Consider the following 20,002-nt stretch of genomic DNA (forward strand, 5'->3'; position numbering starts at 1 on the left):
AATAATATATAATAATACTTGATAATAATTATATTTTACAATAATTTAAATAACTATTATTTTCTATAATATCGAATAAATTCCTGATTATCTAACACCATACAGCGTCACATAATAAAACAGACTTGACGTGTTTGCATGAGTCATCGGGCATTAAGTACCTAGGTAGGCAGAACGTACGCCCCTGAAGTTTAATTTACTAATTTACTTGATAAATTCGCTGAATATTGAATTTATTTTAGATTCAGTATTAGTATATTCACGTTAGAAAACGTTAAATTTAACGCTGAGTTCAACATTTAGTTTAATAATTTTCAATTTCAAAAATCTAATGCAAGGAAATCTATAAGAAAAACAACGTAAAAAAAACATCAGGAAAATATCAGGAGAATAAAATGTGATATGTAAAAACGTCATCTATACATATATTTCAAGAGAGGAACTAACCTAATATATTATATACACGCGTTCACTTGTCTCGAGTGTTAGCCGCAAGTTGTGAGTATAAAAGCATCGGAGTATACGAACTTGCGCGATCGACGAAGCGTATTGCTCGACTCCTACTATTGAAGAGCAATGAGCAGGCCAGTACCGATACAAAGTCCGTGCGAAATGTTGTGCCGCATTAAGTCTTGTTTCTAGTTACGGCCGTGCACGCTTTCATGTCGCGTGCAAATAGTGTACGCAGTAGTACTTCACGAAACAAAAAAAAAAACTTCAGTCGCAAATCTAAATATTGATTCATGTTTTCTTTGTTTCTTTTTTTTTTTTTGTTTCGAAATTACTCGGCCCGGTGTGCACTCAGTTCGCGTTTTATACGAGAATTCTTAAAGATAGAATTTTTCTTGGCAAGAGAATTTATCTAAAATAGTATGCGTGCTTTCATACTTGAAAGTGCTTTACTATGTTGATCAAGCTGCAGGCAAGTCTTCCCGTCACATTGTCCTACGATAGTTTAATTATAGCTGCACGGCTTGTGCGAACCTAGGCTTTCCCAAAATAATGATTGGATCAGCGTAGCATCCCTCCTTGCCCTCTACTCTCTATGTTTCTCTTCCCTTGGGACTTGGGACACTTGTGTGCAGTGCCTTTGGAAGTATACCTGTGAACAGCTGTCGTTCTGCTGACTAGAAGTTTAACACGAATTTCCTATGCATACTTGTTAACTTACGTCCGAATCTTTAATACTGGTGCTAATAAAAAAAGTTACGCCTAACACATTCTACGTCAGTCATTGTCTATATTGCGACATGAATATACTTTACGCCAGGATGTGCGATCAATGCATTTGAAGGTTCGATTTTTCTTACATCGAATAACTCGATGTCACAATCTTCTATGCTATTATTTCACGTTCTCCTAAGTATTTATCATTGTTCAAACGCTCGACATTTTTATTTATTTTAACGAAACGCGCGCGAAATTTTTTTTTGTTACGAAATTCTGCGAAATGTTGGATCGTTAGTTAGTTACTTTTCCTCTTTTGATAAAACCTTCGAAACAATACAACATTTAAGAACTATTAAACAGTAAAGAGAATTTTCATGATACTGTTTATTTTAATAATCATTCTTATTTCGACGAAATTATTAAATAAAATTTCCTAACAACAATTTAGAATTATAGAACCTTAAACATAATATGAAAATTGTTTTTCAGATGGCTGCTATTCGATACATTAAACAGTAAGAGGCATGGAATTCAATGATATGAGTGATGAAAATATAAATATAAGTGATGTCAGTAAGTATTAAAAATTTTATTCTATTTTTATATGAACTTATATCAAATTTCTGGGAGTATATTCAAAATCTTTTCAATACAGTTGAAGTCATCCAAACTACTGATCCTGGGTTCGTGGAGTATAGTGAAAAGGAGGATCAATTGCAAGTGGAAATGAACACTGGGAAGATATTGCCATATGTTGAAATAATAGAACAGCCAGCAAGTAAAGCTTTACGTTTTCGCTATGAATGTGAAGGTAGATCAGCTGGTAGTATACCTGGTATAAATAGTACACCAGAAAACAAAACATTTCCTAGTATAAGAGTAAGTAGTAAAAATGAAAATCAAAATGTGTTTGGGATTAATATAATATGACAATACATAATATTGATTACAGATAGTTGGATATAAAGGTCGAGCTGTAGTTGTAGTATCATGTGTAACAAAAGATCGACCACATAGACCTCACCCTCATAATCTTGTTGGGAAAGAATCATGTAAACGTGGTGTTTGTACAGTAGAAGTTTCACCAGAAAATATGACAGTCACATTTGCAAATCTTGGTATTCAATGTGTCAAGAAAAAGGACATAGAAGAAGCACTTAAAGTAAGAGAAGAAATTCGCGTAGATCCCTTTCGAAGTAAGTTAAAATTTAGTTATATGTTTAACATATTTAAACTTATTTACATATATTTAAGATAAAATAAATATACTTTACTATTTTAATAGCTGGTTTCGAACACAAAAAACAACCTACTAGTATTGATTTAAATGCAGTAAGATTGTGTTTTCAAGTCTTTTTGGAAGGAACACAAAAAGGAAAATTTAATGTGCCACTGTCACCGATTGTATCTGACCCTATATTTGATAAAAGTACGTTATAAAATGATAAAAATTGTATACTTAGTGTTGAAGGAATTAGTTATTTAATCATATTTTAAATAATGAAATATTTCAGAGGCAATGTCAGATCTTGTGATATGCAAGCTCAGTCACTGTAGTGCATCAGTCGCTGGTGGTATGGAAATGATTTTGTTATGCGAGAAAGTTGCGAAAGAAGATATACAAGTTAGATTTTTTGAGGAGAAGGATAGACAAGTGGTTTGGGAAGGAATTGGTGATTTTCAACCTGCTCATGTACATAAACAAGTACGTACAATGTTCAAAGTCTGTTTAGAATTATGTATTTTATGTATTCTATAGCTTCATTAATTTAATAATTTCCTTTATGTTAATAGACAGCAATTGCATTCAGAACACCCACATATCGTATACAGCAAGTGGACCAACCAGTGCAAGTATATATTCAACTTAAAAGACCATCGGATGGTGCGACAAGCGAGCCATTGCCTTTTCAAATGTTACCTCTTGGTGCAGGTAGGCCTGCTTTCTGGTCTTTACGGAAAGCATTTGCCAGGAAAAAAACAGATTATAGTACATTTAGTAAGATTTTAGCCACTGAATCAGCATTACTTTCAAACGTTGCCCCAAAATTTCCGCGTAATATCGATGAATATAATAATAATAATGATGATTTCAATGTAAAAAAATCTTATAACAAAATTTCTGCGTTACGTGCCTTAAATGATTTGTATAATGTAAAAAATACATTAGATTCTTGTATTGGAAATATGGAAATGAAACAAAATATCGCACAAAATATAGGTCATACTAAAAGTACTATTATAGATTATCAAAATAACGAAATACCAATTAGTGAAGAGAAACGAACTACAGAAAATGAACAAATAAATAAAATTTACAAAATTGATAGTAGTTATATAGACAAAGAAACAAATGACAATAATTCCGGAACTTTAACTCGTACTAAATCTGATAGTACCGCTGAAAAGACGTGCATATTAAAGCACACTGAAATACCAAAAAATAATTCCGATTGGTTCGACTACTCGGAAGTGGACAAATGGGTACAAAAAGGTCAAATATGCCTCAAAGAGAAAAACAACGAAGCAGATTTTAAAGCTGAAGTAACAGAGGATTGCAATAAGTCCTTCAATGAATTATTGTCACAAGTAGCTGAATTAGACCAGATATATGCAGATACACATGCAAAGTTGGTACAAGCAGCTCTTGAACAAAATACAACGGATCAATCTATGGATATTGACGTTTATGATAATCAAACTTACACTAGTTTACAAATGGCTATGAAAAATCCTATTGAATTTGTTGATTTACCGAATGAGAGAAAGTACGAAGACGTATGTGTACCAAAAATGGATGTTAATCTATCTTGTATTTTCTCTCCAGTAACTACAAAAAGAGAAGGAACGCAGGAAACGGAAGAGAGATTACCGCCTTTACCGCCGAAACGTATCCGCAAAATGCCTTCTATGCCACTTCTACCTCGTCCTATATCGTCTCATACGACACATGACTCTTTCATCGAAGCCCCAAACAAAACTTTACCTTCTCCACCCGGTACTTTAACTAAAAATTCAAAACAAGGACTATTTTCAAAATTGTTCACAAAGAAAGCAAAGAAAGATAAAGATATAATTTCAAATGTATCCAAAGAAAATAGTCAGCCTTTGAGTTCTACAGGAAATGTTTTGCATATATCAACAAACAATACTTCAAGTAATTCACAATTACAAATTCCAAGACCTAGTACAATAAGTACTACTAGTGTAAAATCACTCAGATTAGAAGGAGACGAAACACCACCATATGGGATTGAATTAACAGAAGCTGAACATTATGCACTGTACACTGCTATGGCACCACATGCAACTGCATCAGAATTCGATGAAATGTCTTTTTATTATAGTCCTGTAGAAGGTGGAAAGATTTACTCTGAGAAAAAGGAAGCATAATTTACTTAAATATTTATAATGTTTTTCCTAGTCCACTTCCATTTGAGAGTAACATTTTTCTCCAATAATATATTTTTAGAAACGAAAAACATTGTGATAAACGAAGTTACTTATTTGCAACTGCAATTCTTAAAATTTGAATATCTTTGCATACTTGAGATACATTTTATACAATTTACATTTATCATGAAAACCAGAAACATGATAAATTTTTCATGCTATCTTGTTTAAAATACTCTGAAACTAATTCAATACTATTCTAGTCAGAGTACAAATTGTTACTTTGTTTTTATAATCATTATATATATATATATATATATGATATATGATATATATATATGATATATGATGATATATATATTCATATATCTTTAAAACTAGCTGGAGCATAAGCTCAGCTGATACTCGTTGTTTATTATCAAAGAGTTGGCGTTTCTTCTAGTCAAATGTTACAGTGTTGCTACTTATTATATTTTTAATTTTGTGTATTGCTTTTTATTATTTATGACATGTTGTTAAGTTTTTTTTTTTATAGTGCCCCAGATTTATAAACATCATTTAGCTTGTAATTTTAGAATAAGTATTTGATTTAGAAGTACAATTAGTAATTTATAAGATTATTTACTTATAACTCATAACTATTTTGTACCAAAGATTTAATCGATTGTGCAGATATGTTTTCAATGGTAAAGAATCTTGAAGTGAAATTTATATAATAATGTTTATAGATCACGTGGTTAATGTACAATCATTTATAGATGATCCTGATTCGTTAAGGCGAAAGAGACAAAAATTTAATAACAATCCAAACGCGCTTGTTTTGAGGCATGTACAGGCAGAAGCTGAGAAGCGTGAGTATTTTTATCAAACTGTCTTCAATTCTACAGCTTGGCGGGATTGGGTTTAAATGATGCTATTGACTTCATCGAATTGTCAAAATTTATTTATACATTGTGCTATATCGACGCGTTTTTCTTCGTACTATACTAATTTTCACGTTCACATTTATCTCATACTGTATAAAAAAAAAACAAAAGAATTAGCAAGCTATCTCAGTGATGCCAACAATCAATTCATTGTGCATTTTTTGATGGAGCTTATCAGCCCCATTTGTTATAACGATTATTGTGATAACTATAGAAAATTTGTTGGAAGTTCCAAGGAGTTGGACTAATTTGTACATTTTGAAAATGTTTATTGTATTTTTACGAATGGCGAGTTTACATTTGTCAGTATATCTGTTTCAGCGCCTTTAAATCATATCACACTAACTATAAGATTAATCCAATCTCTCTGCACACTGGAAACATTGAAATTTATGAATTTCTTACTCCGTGATATATTTTATTCGTCAAATTTTGTACAATAGAATCCAGAAATCCAAAAATGTTATTATTAAACATAAAAAAATTATGAAAGTTTCCGTTGTGCAGAATGATATATTTTGATGGATCAAAATCTTCATTATATTAAGAAATACTATTCTCATATATATTATATATACATATATATATACATATATATTTTCACGCACTAACAAAAAAATCTTGTTTTATACTTTTTTAAGAACATGTTTTGTATAAATGTTTGGAATTTATATTTGAATTATTAAAGGGCAGTGGCCTTGTACATTTAAACATAAAACTGTATTTTTGTAATTATTAATAATGCGTGGATATTATTTTTATATCCATTAATGTGAGGACAAAAGTACATTGTCAACGATAACACAATGTACTACAAAAACGAGTTGTATAACTTAAATGATATGCAAGCACCCTGCTCTTGTATAAAAATATTGTATTTAAATATTCAGCAATGATTCAAAAATTATGTGCAATACTTGTATGGCAATATAGATTTTTATAAACTGCTTTAAGAAACAAAAAAGTTATATCTGTATAATGTATGATTTATATATACAGAATATATCAATCTATATATACACATATATACATACTTACTTACTGATAAAAATGACGTGTTTTTATTCTGCTCCCAATCAATTTCAGATTAAAAGAATATGTAAACAAATTTTTCAGGTACGATATAATAATATTAGTTTAGATTGTTGATATTTGCTAATCATATTGACTGTATTTTTTATTACAATACAAGAAACTCAATTTTTATCAAGTAATGTTTGAAGTGAAAATATATAAAATTGCATGTATTTTCTTCGCAACTAATTCTACTCTTTTACTTCGCTTTTTAAATGTTACTTAATCATATTCATTTTTATGCTTTTACAATTTTTATGTGCTTATTAATCATAACACGTTTTTTTTCAATAGATCTGTTACATTTTATAAATATTGTTAAAATTAATATAGTGTAAATATTTAAATGTTAACAAATTTGTAAGACAAATGTAGATATTTGTAGTAAGTAACAAAATAAACTTGTATTATTTTAACTAATTATTTATTAGTAGTTATTTACGTACTTTATCACAATTGTAGATGGTATGGCATTAAATCAACCGATCGAGTACAATTTTAATATTGTCAAATCAGAGCCGAAGGAAAATATATCTCCTTATGGAAACCCAGTCGGAAGTGGAGGATCATTTCCGTTGTATTCTATGGGAACCACTTCTCCACGACCACAATCTAGTATGCAAACGTTGAGGTAACTTAAAGCTTTTTTATAACTATTATTTAAAAAATAAGATAATAAATAAAACAATGGATCTGAAAAAATTTCAATGTTATACAGGCCACAAGTATCGCCAGGTCGTATATCACCAATAGAGTATAATCCATATAACCCAGCACTTATTCAATCACAATCATCACCGCAATATCAATCAACAAACAATCATATCGTACCACGATTAACCGAAACGTATGCGCAACAACAATTTCCATATGTACATGACATGTTACAAATACAGCCGCAAGAACAATTAGTATTAAACAGAGTGACATCAAACTATCATGAAGAATTTCAATCCTTGGACAATACCGGTAGTATAAGTATTTGGATTTTGTATTTGTTATTACACCTACGTATCATTATTTTGAAATAATAATTGTAATAATTTATATAGCAGGTGAAGTGAAAGGAGCAGATGTTACAAGCGTTTTAGATATGGACAGTCAACAGTACAGTTTTGATTCAAGTCTTATTCAACTTGATTCAGCAGAACTCGCCGCTTTTGGTACTGCTCTCTCTGAAAATCTATCGAGTGGATTATTTATTTCAGATTCTCCTAAGGTATTTATATTACATATCCATTTATTGTACGATATCATCGAATGAATAAAAAATCAAGTTGTTGTTAAATCTAGTCGGAAACGAGCAAAGCAGCAAACGCAGAACCAAGTAACATCGAAGAAAGTAGTAACATGACCGACAGTTTTACAAGAATTACCAATAACACTATTCAGGAATTATGCACTTTGAATAATATGTATAAACCAACGCGGGAAGTTGACGACTAAAGAAGTCGTACATTTTATTGATCTTAATAACATTGTAAAAAATATGTTATATGAACATTATTTTTTAAACGAAAATTTTTTTACATGAATATATCATGTAATTAATATTTAATTAATTGTGATTATATCGCAGTACATTACTGTGCAATCTTGTAGAATATTTGTTCAATCGATAATCAGTTTTAAACACTGTTGATATTTTTATATGATTTTTAAATATCACTGTTTTCAGTATCACAAACGAGAAATATTTATCGACTAAGTGATGTACAAAATGCTATGACTGTGATCAAAGTGTATTGAACTCTACACATTTTAATGCGCATGCAAAGTGTCTTGATATGAATTATTATTGTATAAAATAAAACTCGGTGAAGAAAATACAATGTATATTGTAAGACAATCTGCATGCAACATTCGTACAAATTGCTTCCACAATTGAATCCACAAATATTAATTTCTATTACATATCTTATACGCTTATACAAATGTTTAATTTTTATTTTTTACACATGTTTACTACAAATTTGTTTGTAAATATATGTATTTTGTGTTAGAAGTAATATCTGAGCACAATGTTCGGCTCTTAATAATGTGCATCCGATTAAAAAATGTTCAATAATACAAGTTCCGTCCAGGTACGTTGATTCATATTTAAATTTTAGTATATAACTACGGTTACATTTCACCGTAGATTTTATATATATAATATTTACGGTTTTAACATCACGTTATCAATTATCATATAATCCGGTGTTATCTTAAAATCATTATTACAGAAATTTTTATAAATAAACAATATATATATATATATAAGATACAAATAACATTATACTTAAGTACATATGTTTACTGTATATACAATTACATCTTAGAATACATTATAATTTTACATACAATTATACGTGTAAATAAACATAGAAGTTCAGTAATATTTTATCTTGTTTATATCACATATTACGTACATGTTTTATTGTGAATTGTTTTTGAATATTTACACAACATAGTCACATATAATCCTTAATTTATATGTACATATAAGGTACATAAAAAACAATCTTAGTCTAAATTATCTTCGAAGAAATGAGCTATCGATTTATCATTAAATTATAAATAGGGAAAGACGTGTTCCTTCACAAACACGTGAAGAATAAAAAAACATCTGTTGTTTTCCAAAATGTATTTACTTAAAAATACAATGAAAGTTCAATTCTGATGGAATGGGCAGAAATATAGTCTGTGGTATCGGTTACTGTTACGTTGAAAATGATGATGCGATGGTATCCTGTACAAAAGTAGTTTGAACAAGACTTATGAACACACAAACCAAATTCTTAGCCTAGGATTTCGTTTAATCGTGTTTCATTACCAAATTCAATAAGATTTTTAAATTCACATTTTTTTTTTTCTTTTAATGCTTACCTAACAAACGTAGGGATGCAACTGTATCTGGGCATTCAGCTTGATTGATTGTAAGACCCGTTAGCACCAGTAAATAGTTTTTCAGAGTCGCGTCAAGTACTGGAGCAGAGAATGCCATAATTTCTGGCTCAAAGTACAGAACGCAAGTCCATTCTCATATCTTTTAAACATGTTGCAAACGGGGCTTCATATTGTATTAATAAAATTAAATGGACCTATGCTTATAATGTATGTATTGTATACTATGAACGCTAAAGTACTCATTTTTTGCTCAGGCACCTGTACTTTAAGATAGTTCTTTGTCAACATAATCGTCAAGGTACTATCTTGAAGTGAACACGTGTAAATACAGCAGCAGATTGTGTATAAAACCGTAGAGTAACAGAGTTCTGGAGATGATATGGCCTGTAAACAATACAATAAATTGCTATGTTGTACGCATTGTTATTTATAGTATGCATTCAAATTTTGTTATTTCTTTCATTGTAACATCGAATAAATTAGGTTTATCCTATGAACATGTGTACACAGACCATTTCATCTCCAATGTAGCAGGATTCAGTCCACAAATAGCAGTTTTTTTTTTCGTTCTTTTAATACTGCTATTGCTGTCATTTATTTTCGGAAGTTAAACCCATTACTACTTATGAGAACGAATCATTTTCTCTGATCTAACTGGCGTTTTATTTAACTATCTCATTCGAAAATATTTGTACATTAAAACGTGGGACATCGTCTCGCATTCAAATTATCGTTACTTTTATTTATTATGCAGCTATGGTACAATGGTATCGTAACCGCAATGTCTCTTCACCCGTTCCTTGTCTACCAGTCTCCCGAAATAAGTGGTGGCATGGACCATTCCATTTGCAAAGATCCACCGACTCTAGCACAAAGAGCATCTATATTTTGACTGTTGGTAACCAGCTAATATAACTCATATATTAAAAATTATCTGACACCTTTAATAAATCTATGGGTATGTCATTAGTAAGACATTGATCACCGTGTGTACAGGTGACTGCCATAATAAGAATACTGTCACCCGTTCTGCGATAGTCAACGAATCATTGCTCGAGTAGTCCATGACATGAAGTCAAAATAAAAACCACAGTACATAAAATATGAATAAATTACGCTCAAATGAGTGCAGTCGAATAGGGAGAGTATCGTTAATTTTGTTCTAACTCTCGGGATAACTTTTCCATTACAATTTTAACGATTTTTGAAATGCGCTACGTGGCTTTATTACGTTTTAAAGTCATAACGTAAATACAAGAAATGTATATACTAAACAAATGGAATATTTACTTTGAAGAAATAAAATATTTTTCTGCAGTATCTGTGCTTTGTAAAATAAAAATTCTCTCCCTACTCTAAATACTCGAAGTCTAAATTTTAACAACCTCTCCACATTATATTACGTTACATAATATTATCGTTAATAATAAAATGTTTCTTACTCCATAACTTTATACATACTATGTATAATTATTATGCAATGTTAAATTCACACATTACTCATCCACACTACAGCGCGAGCGTTGTATTAACCTTAATTTCTATTTTCGGATCAAACAGGAGCACGAAGCAAAGATTTTAATATTATTAAAATCTTTTTCATTTCTTCTTAATATACGAATGTCGAGAGATGTCCTTCCGGCTTTATGTATGTATTTATTTGCTATTTTTGTTCCTTTATGCGCTAGTTGATCCATTTTATTTATCTTTTTTTTTTTACCGCTCGCGCTCCTGCAAAGTCATTGCAAATACACATATATGTAGATCGAAAAGGAAAATCAATCACGCGCACAAGGTGAGAGACATTCGTCAAACTACAAACGTAAATTTGATTTCAAATGTAAAAAAATCATCACCCACAAATGTTCATTTTACACTATTTAAATACAATAGAGCTTTTTATATCTTAAATAAGTTTCCGTTATAAAACTGTCTCGAAGAAAGCCAGATAACGGCAAATATACCAGTTAATAGGTGGTTTGGATAAAACAATAAATTCGTCTTGGGATTATATACGATATACTAAACATATAACTGCGTCTGAAGAACTTAGATATTAAACGAAATCGATACCTACAAACTCCTCAGGACGAATATATAGTTTTCACTCAAACTACCTAATAGCATTTGGTGATGGCTAGACGACCAGAATTGCGAAGAGCCAAGACAGTAGAACTGCGACTGCCTCTAATGTGTGTCAGCCCACCACAACTCCGGTGAGGTGGTAATTTTTATCGTACGTCGGGAGGCAATAGGGTCTGGGCACGATGGGTATTCAACATTGCTACCAACCACTCAATATGAGAGTAAGTTTGCTGAGAAGACTGCCGAAGATCGACGACGGTGCCACGTGCCTACCTCCTTTTTTACTTACATACTTTTTTCCCTTTTTTCATTATGCGTCTTCCTCTTCATCTTCTACTTCTCCTTCTACTTCACCTTCTGCATCATCTTCTTCTTCATCTAAAAAAAAAGTGTTTCAAATATATCAACTTTGAACAAACGCGAATATCATTTAACCTTGCCAAACAACATAGATTTATAATTCATTAATAACATTTCGTGAAATAATAGAAAATTTCTCAACTTACCCTCACCTTCTTCTAAATCTTCTTCTCCTTCTGGTATGTCATCGTCTTCATCATCTTCTTCACCATCTCCATCAACTTCCTCCTCCTCCTCAACTTCCTCTTCTATCTCTTCTTCTTCTACTTCCCCATCACCATTCTCTTCTTTCTTTTGTTTTTTTGTTTCATCATTTTTTTCCTAAAATAAATTTATTTATTTATTTAAGTCCCCAATGAATATTTCTATTTTGAAATTTTCAACTGAAACCAAGTTAAAAATACATTTTCCATTACCATATACTTGAAATTCATGCATTCTAGAAAGAAGTGGGAGAATTACGAAGATAGGGGAAATCCTAACAGCGGTGGAAAGATAAAGGAGTGGGGGAAACGGATGAAGAGGATTCCCTTCCCGCCAAGAAACGTAAGGATACGGAAAGTAATGGAGGGAACTTTCCGTTAAAATATGGCGAAACAGGAAGAAACAAAAAAACAAGTTCTTTAATAAGAAAAAAAACCGCAGAAATAAGAACTATGTAATAATATAAAGAATACTTAAAAGCATAGAAAAATTTTCAACTTAAAATCGATATAAACTATCACTATACATAAAACTTGATAACCCAGCAGATAATTGAAAGATTGCGATAAATATAGAAATACATATTACGTGACAATTTTTTTTAAAATATATATGTGAACATTCGACTTTTGGTATATTTTTAACATAAAAGTCTATGAGAAAACTCAATTTTATCAACGTTACATTCATAGGAAATTAAAAAACGTAAATAATGTAAGAGGTTCATATCGAATCCTCGATCTAAATAAAAAAATAAAACGATAATGTTCTGTGAAGTATACGTTTCACACGATCCTTGAAATATGCCGGTACCTTAACTCGTGTTCATACAGCGTTACCCATGACCAGGGTGGATTGTCGTAATGGCATACACGCGCCGTGTCTATCGGCGGACAAGGAAAGAGGGCATAGAAAACTCGCAGAACTGCATCATCCAATCAAAGGGACGAATCGACTAAGACTAGATGGTGGGAGAAACGTAGGGATTGGTAGACGACTACGATACATGTTTGTAGAAGGGGATGTGTTCGTGCTGCGTAAAGCACACGAAGGGAGAGAGGGGAGAAGAGAAATACGAAGCAGCATGCCCGGATATCGTGCATGGAACTAAGAGCCACTCTGATCTCCAAACCAAATAAAAATGCATATATAGTTTGTATTTTATATTTATGTTTTATAAACAACTAAATATATTAAAGCTTACTAATTATTTGTTTATTGCAATGTTCAAAATTGTAACATCATCAAGAATGAACTCTCTCAAGGTAATTGCCTTATATTATCAAGTGAAATATAATATCTCATTTCATACAATTAAATATTAAGCCCAATGTATAAATATCAATGATTGTTAATCTTTTCAACAAAAATAGATATTTCTCATAATCTTATTCAAAAAGTTATTATGAAGTGTAAATACTAAATTTTGCATGTACCATTAAACGGCAAAAAAAGATTTGCAAAACATAAAAATCGCTATTCTCTCGGGCTATAATTAAAACTTGAAGTGTTTCCTTCGAATTAAAATCTGTTGACGATCACTTTTATTAGATTCATGATATTTATGGTGTTTATAATAAACAGTAAGCGATAGTGACGTGTAGACGCCAATGGTAATGAAATGACAATTTTGTTTGTTATCCTACATACACGATTACCTATCAACTTATTACTAATCACGAGGTCTTTACAGATAACCCAACGTTCATAACCTATCATGTAGACTCATTTCATTTCTCTTGCCTGTTCGAGTAAGCCATGAATAATCGTTATATAATTCTTCAGCAACACGTATTAATTTGATCATATTGAGTCAGTAAAAGTATTTTTTGTTTGCCAAGACGAAATAAAATTAGGTAAAGGTAAAGTAAATCATTGATCGAAAATACTCAGAATCATGTGATACTAGATTAGACTGAAAATATCGTATTTAAGCACGTATTTATCGTATATTATAATAACGTTTTCATTAAATTAAAGCTAAGTATAAGTGATATAGAAATTAATTAAGCACAGAAAGCAAAATATTGTTTCGAATCAAAAATATATTAACCCATTATTCATATTTAATAAATGATACTTGAATCTTATTCGAAATTCCCGCCTTTTTCTTCACTTTCATGTTCTCCACAATATACATGCGCTTGCGTCATAGAATTTATGAATCCTAATATTCATCGTAGTGATCACATAATTACATCAATGCATCAATTACAAATGGGAATAAATTTCACTTATGAAACTACCTCAAATCTAGTAATTTAATGCAATTGGAATGCAACAAGAAAAAATAAATAAATACTGCTACAAATTTTTATATTTTAAACAAACAAAATGTTATTAAGTATAATGATGATGAGGATGTTTGAATCTATTTCGAAGAAGTATAGTTAAAGTTTCCACGTGACATACTATTGCCGCTGCGCGAAGAAGCCAACTTTCTACCATTGAGACCGAAAGCGTGGATGATACCCGGCATTTTCGACCACGAATTTCACCTTGCAACTTTTATAATGGCAATTGTACAATGTATTATTGAATAAAAACAACCAATTCCTATCACTGATGCTGAATTAATGATCCAATTTAAGATGAAAAATTGCAACCATGTTTTCTCGAAGGTTCGTAACACTACGCGGTATGCTACGAAAGAACAGGGAGGCAGGAGAGACACGGGTATATAATACATGGCGTTGCTGCTGGCTGCGCGCGTGGGGTTTTCGATGGAAAGAGAGAACCGAACGCCGACAGAGTCGGCGGCAGAGGGGTAGAGAGATTGAGAAATGAGAGGGAGAAAGAGAGATAGAGAGAGAAGCAAAGCGAGAAAGGAAACCTTCAGCGCGGTGTTTATGCACGCAGATCGGTAAACAATTTCAGAGCAACACGTCGACCTGAAAGAGATATGTGTTAGTCTATCGATCGTCCGTCAGACACGATTAACCCTCTTACAACGAATTATCGATCAATTACGACATAGAGAGTGAGAGAGAATAAACGCGCGCGCGCGTTTTGTGTGTGTGTGTGTTGCGTGTGTGTGAGAGAGAGTGAGTGAGTGAGACAGAGAATGAGAGGAGAGGAAGGAAGGAGAAGATGAAACGAGCAAGCGAGAGAGCACAATGAACGCGGGCTTGGTTTCGGGCGCCATAATGGAAATCCACAGCGGTGGCGGTGGCGGCAGCAACGGCGCTCGGAAAAATGCGCGGGATGCTCACTTTTCCTAGCTATAACAGTGATATTCTAGATAAAAAAATGGCGTCCATCTTGCACAAAGAATGCCAAGCAACATGAATCGTGGTTTCACCAAAATTTACAAAACCTTGGACAGTTATAGAAAGCTTCGAGGATGCATAACATGAGAACGTAATGGAAATGAGCACATGGCGCTAGTAGTTAAGATATCCCGCCTGAATTTCACATTTTATTTTAACAAAATATAAGCAAATGGGAATATTGAATCTGATATTAACTAGATCGGTAATTATAGACGGCATTGTAACAACAGGGGTGATCAACCGAACCATCGTGCTCGTGGCAGCCACGCGAAATACGATGGCGTCCCTCGAGCTTTATCAAGAAAACACTGCGATTACGTAGTCATTTTTATATCCTGAGAAATAATACACAGAAACGAACGTGTTTCTTAACGTTTGGAAAATATGAAGTCCAATGAAAATGCCGGCCGGCATCCTATATCCTCTTCCATGTCAGTCGGTTGAAACGACCACTCAACAGCCCGCCCACCCGTCTGTCCTCGAGAATATAACGATATCACGAGGAGAATATAAATTTACGATTCCGCAATACAAAACAATAATATCTACGTAAAATACATAAAGGAAATCAAATCGGGAGAATATTCACGAACTTTCGTAAGCTTATATAAATACGACTCCGAAATCGTAGACAATGCCGTGATCAAGCAGCGTGGCGCGGAAGCATGGTATAAGCCGGCGTGTACGTGCTTTCACGAGTATACGTGTATGCTTACGTACAATCACGAAAAATGCCGAAAAAAAGGTACTTGAAAAATCAAGTGGGAAAAACGCGACAACTTACTTCGGCTGGCCTCTTCATTCCTTTGATCTCACACTTCGCGTCTCCGGAAGCCTTGTCGTTCTCAGTCACCTTCTCCACAGCGACCTCGTTGTTTTCCTTGCTGCTCATGGTGGATACGTGCGTTGAGTAAGATGCCTGCGTGTCCGCTTACAAACGATGGAAAAGATTAGAGCAATGTGTACACGTAACAAAACTCCGTGCCCTCGCGCGGCGTCGGTTTCCGGCGAAATGCCCGAGAGAGCAGCGTCGTCAGGCGAAAACCCAAGAGGCAGAGGGGGGAGAAAGAGGGGAAAGGAGGGTGAGACAGAGAGCAACCAGTCAGGAGTGGAGAGTGTCGTGCACTGACGACTGTGGCGCGAATAGCGCAAAGCGGACTACTACCCGGTCTCAGCTCGCTTCTAGCATATCCAACCTGGCTTTGTTCAAAAATGAAGATGGCGCGGGTTTGAAACTCGATAAATGCCTGATTGGTTGAAATCATAATATCCTTTTTCGACGTGCCACTGCACCTAATTGGAAAGGTTATAACACTACATAATCTTTTATTATTTCTTACAAAAGTTTTCCACGTAATCCATCCACCTGACGTATAAATAAAATTAAATCCTGCGGAGGACGAGGGGTTCGAGAGTTCGTGGCCTGAATTTGCCGTCTGGTTCGAGGCTATGTGACTCGATTCAAATAAGCTTTGGCAGTACGAAACATTTACATCCTTTTTTTATATTGTTTTTGTAAAAAAACTCAGAATACATGCAAAGAAAATTGAAATCCTAGACAAAACGAATAAATATTTCTATATATTAATTTAAAATAAATATTAGAAGTAATATAGTCTAAAGATCATGGCGGGAATTATCCTATAGATAAAAGAGCCAAGCTTTTTGAATGACGCAGACGCACACTTGTCACTCAAAATTTGACATGAGATGTATTGCTTTTTAATTTCTAAGATTTTTACCCGTGAAAAGTATTTTTCAAATATGTTAAATATAATTAAACTTGTTAAATTAAAACTAAAAATTGAATTAAATTAATCTAATTAATTACACAAAAAATGATTATTCATTTGTGTAATTAATGATTTATGACAAACATAACATTATTATATATCAAACATTGTGTATTTTTTTAATACATTAATTATTACTTTTTTATTTCAAAAGATAATCAGTTGAATATATAAAAGAAATTTTATTCTGCTATAATAGATAATAAATCGTGAAAATTCACAAATTATTATAAAAGATACTAATAAAAGAAACATTATAACATAATTGCTGTTATTGATTGAACGTCTTATATATTAAACCAATTTTGACGCTGGCTATTAATGGCGTGTATGCAATCGAAATTTTGTGTTTGAAACTATTAAAAATAGTTATATTCCTTTTTATCATAATTTCGAGTGGAAAAATTTTGTAACATAATATCAAACAGCAAAATATTAATGTAAAATATTTATATATTTAATAATAAAAAAGAATAAATTCCGGATTTTTGGTGTAATATACAATATATTGCGCATGCGCAATTTCCTGGTCAGAGTCAATTTCCGCTTAGAGTACATTTCCTTTTCTTTCCAAGTATTCAAGATGGTAGGTACATTTTCAATTGAATAAGTATGTAATTTATCTACGATTTTAATCATAATCATATTGCAATGTTACTTTTAACGTTAAACATTACTATGTATATTGCATTTGTGAAATAGTAGTATAAATATTTCATGGGTTTTTCAAATAGTAATAACATAACCTCCAAAAGTAACAAGTTTTATTGTTTTTAAAATTGAATACAAAACTTATCAATACGAATAAGGAAAAAATAATTTGAAATTAGTAGAAATGAAGAATTAATTTAAGCTTCATTTTAATTATATATTTACAAATGAGGATCTTACTATTCTCTCTAATACTCTAATCTTTTATTGTATTCTTTTCAGGTAAATGTACCAAAGCAAAGACGCACTTTTTGTAAAAAGTGCAAAGTACATAAACCCCACAAAGTAACACAATATAAAAAAAGCAAAGAACGTCATGCATCACAAGGTAGAAGACGTTACGACCGTAAACAACAAGGTTTTGGTGGACAAACCAAACCTATATTCAGAAAAAAAGTATATTTTTTAAATATCATTATTTAATATCAATAATATTAATATAATTGTGATTTTGATATTAATTGTATACTTTTTATTTAGGCAAAAACTACCAAAAAGATTGTGTTAAGAATGGAATGTACTGAATGTAAATACAGGAAACAAATTCCTCTTAAAAGATGTAAACATTTTGAATTAGGAGGCGACAAGAAAAGAAAGGTATTTGACATAATATTTTACATATTAATTAATTAATACTAAATAAATTAAAATGAAATATTCTTTTTCTAGGGACAAATGATTCAGTTCTAGGGTGGAATTGTGTGTTTACTTTTTATGTATACTTAATAAGAAATGAAATAAATCTCTTGAAATTTGTATAGCTATTTATTTTATTAACTAAATTTTATAACGTAAAAATATTTCACGTATTTAATGTAAGAATATAACTAAATATTTAATCTCCTTTATTCTCACCATTATCTGCAGATTTCAGCTTGGAAATTATTTGCTGGGAATCACTGTTAATGAAATAAATAATGAAATAAATAAAAAAAATAATAATGGTGTTAATGATTTTAATGAATGATGCATGAAACTTCATTGACATTAATTATCATTTCATTTATTAAACTTTAATATATATTAGTTAATTTTTTTATTATTGCACTTTACCATAAAGTTAAATTTTAAAACATGAAAATCTTAAAACATTTTAAAACACTTACTCTAAAATAGACGAATCCAATCCTTCTTGTTCCATCTTTAATTTGACAGCTTCTTTTGGTACACCAAAGTGTACCATTTTTAAATATTTTTCATAGCGTGGATCTCTATTCACTGCTCGATTTTCGATCTGCTCTTCAAATTTATCTTCTTTATTACTATCAGTTTCATCTATTTTGGATATATTTTTTTCTTCCTGCTTATTATCATTATTTTCTACAGCATTTTTTGTACTCTGGTCTTGTTCCAAACCAGGAACAGATGATAACTGTAAAAATATAAATTACTGAAAATTATAAAAGTTTTTTTTAAATAAATTTATTTGCATAAGTTGTATAAATAAATAGTTACATACCCAAGACTCTAAAATTTCTAATGAAGCTTCTATCCTTTGCAATTTGTATTCAAATTCTAATAATCTTTCTTCGCACGACAAGGTAAATTTATTAAGAAATGTTACAGTATGTACAATAAAATGATTAATAAAAGAAATTGTTCTTTTTTGATTAATTGGTGGTACCTGACAATAAAAACGAAAATGTCTAAAATTGTCTGTTATTATATATAAGCAGTAGAAAAGAAAAAATGTTGAAATCCAAAATCTACACCTTTGTACAATCGATAGTTGGTTCGATTATTGGTATTTTGTAATCATTCATTGTATGTTTCAGATGTTATTTCTTGTATTTGTTGTCTAACTGTCAAATATAAACTTTCAACGCATTTCTTCCACGGATCATGTAGGATTCACGGAAGGATATATTCACTGAAAGTCGAAATCTTTCAGCTGTAGTGAATACACACTACACGTCTCCTGTACGCGATAACTCTGCGGATAACAAAGAAACAGCGGGATATTTAAAGGTGTATACATTACAAATTATTTGAAAATTCATAAATTTATAAATATCAAGTAAAAATAATTTAAACAGATCAATTTTGCTGTAACTTTAAGAAGTACCTTTCAGTTTGTAACTATGTGTGTTATACAAATAGTTGATATATAATGATCTTATAGTTG

At 31.5% G+C, this 20,002-nt stretch overlaps 4 protein-coding genes across 7 annotated transcripts; 2 read left to right on the plus strand and 2 right to left on the minus strand.

Moving 5' to 3' along the window:
- The first annotated feature begins 591 nt into the window (after positions 1-591).
- Positions 592-8,412, plus strand: LOC122533634 (embryonic polarity protein dorsal-like). Of its 4 annotated transcripts, none has more exons than XM_043663540.1 (12): positions 606-922; positions 1,660-1,743; positions 1,826-2,049; positions 2,123-2,366; positions 2,456-2,599; positions 2,685-2,875; positions 2,965-3,103; positions 5,322-5,414; positions 7,026-7,194; positions 7,282-7,532; positions 7,616-7,782; positions 7,857-8,412. In XM_043663540.1, the coding sequence occupies exons 2-12, from the start codon at positions 1,695-1,697 to the stop codon at positions 8,007-8,009; spliced, it is 1,824 nt and encodes a 607-aa protein (XP_043519475.1). In that variant the 5' UTR covers positions 606-922; positions 1,660-1,694; the 3' UTR covers positions 8,010-8,412. The 4 variants fall into 4 exon arrangements, with proteins under 4 accessions (XP_043519473.1, XP_043519475.1, XP_043519476.1 ...); XM_043663541.1 differs by having other exon boundaries at positions 7,619-7,782; XM_043663538.1 differs by lacking the exons at positions 7,026-7,194; positions 7,282-7,532; positions 7,616-7,782; positions 7,857-8,412 and having other exon boundaries at positions 592-922; positions 2,965-5,508.
- Positions 8,413-9,174: 762 nt separating this feature from the next.
- LOC122533635 (acidic leucine-rich nuclear phosphoprotein 32 family member B-like) lies at positions 9,175-16,552 on the minus strand. The gene is made up of 3 exons (XM_043663542.1): positions 16,158-16,552; positions 12,044-12,218; positions 9,175-11,915 (listed from the first exon to the last, which is right to left on the minus strand). Exons 1-3 carry the CDS (start codon positions 16,263-16,265, stop codon positions 11,848-11,850), a joined length of 351 nt encoding a protein of 116 aa, XP_043519477.1. The 5' UTR covers positions 16,266-16,552; the 3' UTR covers positions 9,175-11,847.
- A 1,121-nt stretch (positions 16,553-17,673) lies between these two features.
- LOC122533621 (60S ribosomal protein L44) lies at positions 17,674-18,635 on the plus strand. Its single transcript, XM_043663515.1, has 4 exons — positions 17,674-17,752; positions 18,100-18,273; positions 18,358-18,474; positions 18,547-18,635. Exons 1-4 carry the CDS (start codon positions 17,681-17,683, stop codon positions 18,565-18,567), a joined length of 384 nt encoding a protein of 127 aa, XP_043519450.1. The 5' UTR covers positions 17,674-17,680; the 3' UTR covers positions 18,568-18,635.
- On the minus strand, positions 18,624-19,810 carry LOC122533620 (WASH complex subunit 3). The gene is made up of 4 exons (XM_043663514.1): positions 19,590-19,810; positions 19,337-19,501; positions 18,984-19,249; positions 18,624-18,776 (listed from the first exon to the last, which is right to left on the minus strand). The coding sequence occupies exons 1-4, from the start codon at positions 19,638-19,640 to the stop codon at positions 18,713-18,715; spliced, it is 546 nt and encodes a 181-aa protein (XP_043519449.1). The 5' UTR covers positions 19,641-19,810; the 3' UTR covers positions 18,624-18,712.
- Between the last annotated feature and the right edge of the window lie 192 nt (positions 19,811-20,002).

The sequence above is a fragment of the Frieseomelitta varia genome, unplaced genomic scaffold, assembly GCF_011392965.1.
Source record: "Frieseomelitta varia isolate USP_RPSP 00005682 unplaced genomic scaffold, Fvar_1.2 scaffold_544, whole genome shotgun sequence".
NCBI classification, from domain to species: domain Eukaryota; kingdom Metazoa; phylum Arthropoda; class Insecta; order Hymenoptera; family Apidae; genus Frieseomelitta; species Frieseomelitta varia.

Bases quoted from the DNA above. Each gene is read 5' to 3' on its own strand.
- LOC122533634 (XM_043663538.1), top strand. From the start codon at position 1,695: ATGGAATTCAATGATATGAGTGATGAAAATATAAATATAAGTGATGTC. The intron at 2,050-2,122 runs GTAAGTAGTAAA...TATTGATTACAG, and splicing joins AAACATTTCCTAGTATAAGA to ATAGTTGGATATAAAGGTCG. The intron at 2,600-2,684 runs GTACGTTATAAA...GAAATATTTCAG, and splicing joins TGACCCTATATTTGATAAAA to AGGCAATGTCAGATCTTGTG.
- LOC122533635 (XM_043663542.1), bottom strand. From the start codon at position 16,265: ATGAGCAGCAAGGAAAACAACGAGGTCGCTGTGGAGAAGGTGACTGAG. The intron at 12,219-16,157 runs GTAAGTTGTCGC...AATTTATTTTAG, and splicing joins GAATGAAGAGGCCAGCCGAA to GAAAAAAATGATGAAACAAA. The intron at 11,916-12,043 runs GTAAGTTGAGAA...CTTTTTTTTTAG, and splicing joins AGATTTAGAAGAAGGTGAGG to ATGAAGAAGAAGATGATGCA.
- LOC122533621 (XM_043663515.1), top strand. From the start codon at position 17,681: ATGCGCAATTTCCTGGTCAGAGTCAATTTCCGCTTAGAGTACATTTCC. The intron at 18,274-18,357 runs GTATATTTTTTA...CTTTTTATTTAG, and splicing joins AACCTATATTCAGAAAAAAA to GCAAAAACTACCAAAAAGAT. The intron at 18,475-18,546 runs GTATTTGACATA...TTCTTTTTCTAG, and splicing joins GAGGCGACAAGAAAAGAAAG to GGACAAATGATTCAGTTCTA.
- LOC122533620 (XM_043663514.1), bottom strand. From the start codon at position 19,640: ATGAATGATTACAAAATACCAATAATCGAACCAACTATCGATTGTACA. The intron at 19,250-19,336 runs GTATGTAACTAT...ATATTTTTACAG, and splicing joins TAGAAATTTTAGAGTCTTGG to TTATCATCTGTTCCTGGTTT. The intron at 18,777-18,983 runs GTAAGTGTTTTA...TTTCATTAACAG, and splicing joins TTGGATTCGTCTATTTTAGA to TGATTCCCAGCAAATAATTT.